The sequence below is a fragment of the Sesamum indicum genome, linkage group LG2, assembly GCF_000512975.1.
Source record: "Sesamum indicum cultivar Zhongzhi No. 13 linkage group LG2, S_indicum_v1.0, whole genome shotgun sequence".
Classification (NCBI taxonomy): domain Eukaryota; kingdom Viridiplantae; phylum Streptophyta; class Magnoliopsida; order Lamiales; family Pedaliaceae; genus Sesamum; species Sesamum indicum.
In genome coordinates this window covers 11,396,151-11,401,995 of record NC_026146.1, presented here as the reverse complement: position 1 = coordinate 11,401,995, position 5,845 = coordinate 11,396,151, and the positions used below count along the sequence as shown (strand labels likewise).

The window sequence follows — 5,845 nt, the reverse complement described above, 5'->3', positions numbered from 1 at the left end:
CCCCCCCACCCCCACCCTTTCTTCCCATTTTGAAAATTAATTTTTCCTAACCCTAGTTACATAATTCACATAAATGAATTTCTTAGTCAAATAAAATCTGATTATAGAACTCAAGACTTGGGCAAATTTTTTTTGTTATAAAAATTATTAATTACATCGACACCCTCTTGAGGTTATACTTAATTAGACAAACAACCCCTGCCCTTTTGTGCAAATTACAGGTACAGATGTACCTAGGGGTGTGTGTGTGTGTGTGAAGTTTTGCTATTAAATGAGGGGTCTACTTGTAATTAGCTACAATTTCAAAGGACATACTTATGATTTTTCAAAGAATGAGGGTGTTTGTGTAATTAGACCTAATTTTAAGGAGTGTCAATGTAATTTACTCATAATTTAAAGATGAATTCGTCTTCAATTACTATCCACTTTCTTCTGAATTCATTAAAATACAAACATTACAAGCTCGATTTCAAATACTTAATATTTTATATTGTTTTTAGATTGATGAATTTAAATTTAAAACTCTCGTAAAATAACAAATCCAGCAAACTCGTTTAGATGAATTGATGCCTCAATCTATTTGGATAGATTCATGCAACAAAAAATTTTAAATGTTTAAACTTTTCTTTTGAACTGTGTCATATGACATTTTGATGGATTTGATTCATTTAATACAAAATTATTTGAAATTTGCATTTTAAATTCTTTCATCTAAATACAACCTTAAATTCTTTGATTTTTTAATAGGATCAAATCAAAATGCCTAATTTAAAAAGAAGAAAAGAAAGAAAAACTATAAAAAGAAAATCTTGGTTCCATCTCATTGCTTCCTCCTATTTCTCAGACTCAAAAAAATCTATGAGATCTTGACTTGATCTTCAATTCCTATAAAAACACAAAATCACCTGCCCACCTGATTGATTGTTCTGGGCCAATAGAAATCCACCGTGCCATTCACGCTCCAAGACATGTAGATATAAGCATCTGCATGTTGATATATGTGTGTATGTATTTATACACAGATATATATATATATATTATCATTAAGAAAAAGAAATGTTGTAATGAAGTGAAAATACCTTTTTAAGTCTCGACACAAACTCTCAAGAAACTGCAAAAATCCTCAAAAAAAAAAAAAAAGGAAAAAAGGTCCCTAAATCCCGGAAATTCAATTGAACACCACCACCACAGCCCACAAAGATCATCATCATCAGCAGCAGCAGCATCAATCATCATACATACATACAGAAAACAAAAGCATCAGAAACAGTAACCTTAATAACAGCTGAAAAGAAGAAAACAAGATCCACCTCGATCACCCCTCCCTCTCATAACACCATCTTCTCCCTCTTGTTCCTCTCCGCACCTCTCTCTCTCTCTCTCTAAATTCGTTTATCTTTTCTTGATTGGGGAGAGAGAATGAAGTTTGAAGGTGAAACGTAAAACCCCATCTCAAGAATTATTTCATCAGTCCTAGAAAATCATTTCTTTCTCTTTTTTATCTGTCTCTGTCTCGGACACACTCAAAGGAAGCTTTTTTATGTTCTTCCCCACTCGCTCGGGTATAATTTTCGTTGTTTTCTGTGCAAAAAGATCTTGAAACGCTGAAAAAGAAGAGAATTTTTGCTTTTTCTCCCCCAAGTAAAAGAAGTTGCTGGCAGCAGAATATCCGAGGGAGGCGGAAAAGAGAAGGAAGAAAATGAGGGAAGAGGATTCCAATTGGTTTTCCAAATGGGAGGATGAATTGCCGCCGCCGGAGGAGCTGATGCCCTTATCCCAATCCCTAATAACTCCTGATCTAGCTTTAGCTTTCAATATCCCAAGCGCCCACCACCAAACGCCGCCGCCGCCGCCGTCACATCCGCCGCAGTCCACAGCCCTCTCTTCCCAACCCAACTCCTCCGCAGAATTCGACTCGCCGGAGCTGAGTGGCGCCGGTGGAGGAGGTGGCGGAGGCAGTGGTGCCGCTGGGTCGGACGAGCCTGCGCGGACGCTCAAGCGTCCCCGCCTTGTGTGGACGCCGCAGCTCCACAAGAGGTTTGTGGACGCAGTAGCCCATTTAGGGATCAAGAATGCTGTTCCGAAGACGATAATGCAGCTAATGAGCGTGGATGGGCTTACTAGAGAGAATGTTGCTAGCCATTTGCAAAAATACCGGCTTTATTTGAAGCGAATGCAGGGTATTTCGAATAACGGCGGCGCCGGCAACAATAGCCCGGCGGCGTTGTCTGCTTCCGGTATGGACCCCGCCACAGACCATTTGTTCGCCACTTCACCTGTGCCAGCCCATTTTCTGCATCCGGGCCGGCCAAATTCGGAGCATTTCTTGCCATTTGTGCCCGTGGCTGCAATGCAGCATCACCACCAGATGCCGGTGGTGGGGCCGGGGCAGCACCACCACCAGCAGCTGCAGCAGCAGTTTAGGCATTTTGGGAGCTCCCCTCCAAATGGGCAGTTTGAAAATCCCTTTATGAGGCAGTCACAGCCACAGGTCCAGAGGATTGGGACACCGGTGCATAGTAGTAATGGCTCTGGGGTTCCGCCTGCGTTTGGCGAAGATTTGGAATCGGCTACTGCCACCAACGGAAGAAAAGTTCTCACCCTTTTTCCAACAGGGGATGATTGAGTATCCGTCAATTCTCGGCCTTCAGTTTGGCTTCCTGCCATTGTGAAAATCCAGTCTTTGTGGTAACAATTTAGTGTCTTGTCAATTTAGTATTTTCTAAGCTGTTCTTGATGCTGTAGATTAAGTTATCAGCATTTGGACGTTGTTACATGATTCACTATTTTAACTGTTTTGCTCGTCATGTGTTACTTAGTTTGTCTTTAACAGTTAGTCAGTACATAGGTTGAGTCGTATTGTCCGTAGATCCAGCTCCATGAATTTTTAGTCCATAAGTGTAATTAAGTTGTCAGTAGCATTTTGCTGGCTACCTCAGCTTCTGGCGGCAGATTTAGATCTGTCTAGCATTAATTTCTATGCTGTCCCAGCTAGTGACGGAAATTAACCATGATGTCACTTAGAGAGGCAACGACGTCTGTAGATGTCCCCGAAAAAAACAACGGCTCAAGTATGAGAAGCTGTTGGTTTCTCCCTTTGAATCTGCATTGAATCGTTGTCTGAGTTGATGCCTGAAGGCTCGAAGCGACCAATAAGTTAATAATGCTCGGAGATAGTGGACTGCCAGCACAAATATGGTACTGGATTTTTCTTGTTGATTTTAATGTAGTTCTCTTGTTTCTCGATTAGTATCATGTAGAGTTGGGTCATTGTTGTAAATGGTGTGATTTCTTAGCGGACATTCAGAGCTTTATATTCGGACATCTCTTAGAGAAACAATAACAATCCTAATGTTGTCTGATTCATTTCCGGTGTCTTATGAATCTGTACAAAGTATAGCTGCATCTCCATGAATGTCTCAAGCTCTAGCAAAATCATAGTATCATTTGAATGTTTCTCTACTGATAATTGTTAAAATGTCCGTTAGCATACATGAATTTGAGCTGCTACATTGTTGACGATACTTCTTAACACTTAAGATATTGTGCTGCACTAGTTCTAACATTGATTACCCCCATTACATTTCCCATTTCTCGTTTCTGTGTTCGCAGTCTCTGCCTCATTCTAACTTTGCGTCTTCTGTCATAACTGTTTGTAGACTCTGCTGTTTTACAAGAACCTTGTCAGGGTTGATTCCTTCTGTGAATATTCGTCTTAAAATAAGCAGCCCTCTGTACTAAAAAAACGTTCTGGTTTTTTGATACTTGAGATTTAACGATGCAAGAGTAAATACACAATTAGGTAACCTCTTCTGGTCCCATGCTAAAAATCCTTAAAATTCTGCAATGATTTACAGTAGATTGCAACAATCTTAAGTGCACTGTCAGTTGATTGCGTATTCCTCTTTGGATTAGTTACGATATCTTACAGGTACGTCTTCTTGAAACGCTGAGGAGCTTCGTGCAACTTACTAGTATATCTACATCAGTAGCCTATTGGTATGACAAAGACTATCTAGACTTTGAATAATCTCATAAAACAGGACGAGTACGTACAACTCAGGGACGGGCTTATATTTGCGCTCTCATTTTTACCAGTTTCAGCTATATGTATGCACACACATACATATCATGAAGATTGCAGCTTGACATGGTCTGATTCTTACATATGATGAATGCTATATTAGCTTCCACTTCCTCCTCTGTGCAGTTTTTTGCTATGCCGTTGGTTGTTTGGTTTAGTTATTCGGTGAAGAATGCAGTGCCATTTCTGGGTCCAGATTTGTTGGTACACCTGCTATAACACTGGGAAACTTCGTATCTAAATGATATTTGGTCGAATCAAATCGATCACACGATGATTGATTATTTCCTTTAAATTATATTCCAGTCACACGATAACTATTACACTTGTTACAAAATTGATTTTAGTTTGATCAACCCGATTCATATTAAAATTTTCTCTAACACTGATGTTATGTAGCTCCAATATTTGAGGTTGCAAGATAATTGTGTATTGCTGCTCATGGAATGTGAATATTAATACCCATTTCTTAAAGAATTCAAAATAAATAAATATTTTTTCCTTTGAAAAAAAAACACCAGATTACTGGGAAATTCCCTAAGAAAATGCAGATGCATTGATATTGATGAAGGGATCTTTGTGTGCCTACTGTATATACATGTATATATATATATATATATAAATAATTGGAAACATTGAAGTTGGGGGAGGGTTAATATTACTTGCCCCAAGTTGGGTTATTAAATTAATACTAACATTTCCAATGGTTTTATTTAATATAAAACCATTTGGAGTGGACCAGCCCAGCCATTAGATAGGACTAAGTTTATGATATACCTAACACCATACTCATCTCATCTCAATCATGGTTGGTTGGTACAAGGATGCTGTGCTAATCCCCCACCCTTAAATAAAACCCTCTCAAGATTCTTGCACCTGTTCTTATTTTATCCAAACAGATCAGATCTGTTCACCGCTTATTACCTCATCAAACACATTAAATAATCTAATTATTTAATAATCATAATAGTATATATGAAGGAGGAGCAAAGTGGATTTTCAAGATTGATTTTGTCTCTACTGGCTGCTTGCATTCTCACATAGCTCAAAGCATGTAAATGAAAATCGTTATGTGGGACTTGATTCATATTGTTTGAAATTTTTCCAATCAATGTATATTTTCTAAATAAAAAGGAGAGTCCATGTAGATGGGTGGAGATGAATAAAGAAATGTGCATTATCCATCAACTAAACTAAAAAAGATGAAGGAAAGATATAGAAATACAAAGCTGGCAATGGCCTTGAATTATTCTCAAGGCATCATTCATATGCATCCCACCTTGAACCCCATGTGGCTTTGGATTTCTCAAGTTTTTTAAGGATAGAAACGAAATCTTACCATGTGGATTTTGGATTCAAGAATTGTATAATATATAGACACCTTTGATTAAAAACAGACACAGAGATCATGTTCAGTGGAGTGGCCCCTTGTGATTCAAGCAAAGTGGCATTTGGTGTTGGTGTTGGTGTTGGCGTTGTCAATTGCTGCTAAATTAAGCAATTGATCCAAAGATTTTGGAAGGCCTATCTATGCCTTCGCTAATTTGGACTTAGAATGAACAAATAGTTAAGTCTCTTAACTCCACAATTTTATTTTGAAAACAAGTATTGTTAAGGAGAGTGTCCTAAAATTTAAAATTAGCTTTCCATTTCCAGTCAATATGAAACACATACCAACACTATTAGATCCCTAACAAGGAGCTCGGAGCAACAAACACGTGACTTCGTTCGCACTGACAACACTCTGGTACCAATTGTTGA

General features: G+C 38.5%; 1 protein-coding gene across 1 annotated transcript; it reads left to right on the top strand.

Annotated features, from left to right (window-relative positions):
- Window positions 993–3,492, top strand: LOC105155819 (transcription factor PCL1). The gene has a single exon (XM_011071786.2). The coding sequence runs from the start codon at window positions 1,700–1,702 to the stop codon at window positions 2,624–2,626; it is 927 nt and encodes a 308-aa protein (XP_011070088.1). The 5' UTR covers window positions 993–1,699; the 3' UTR covers window positions 2,627–3,492.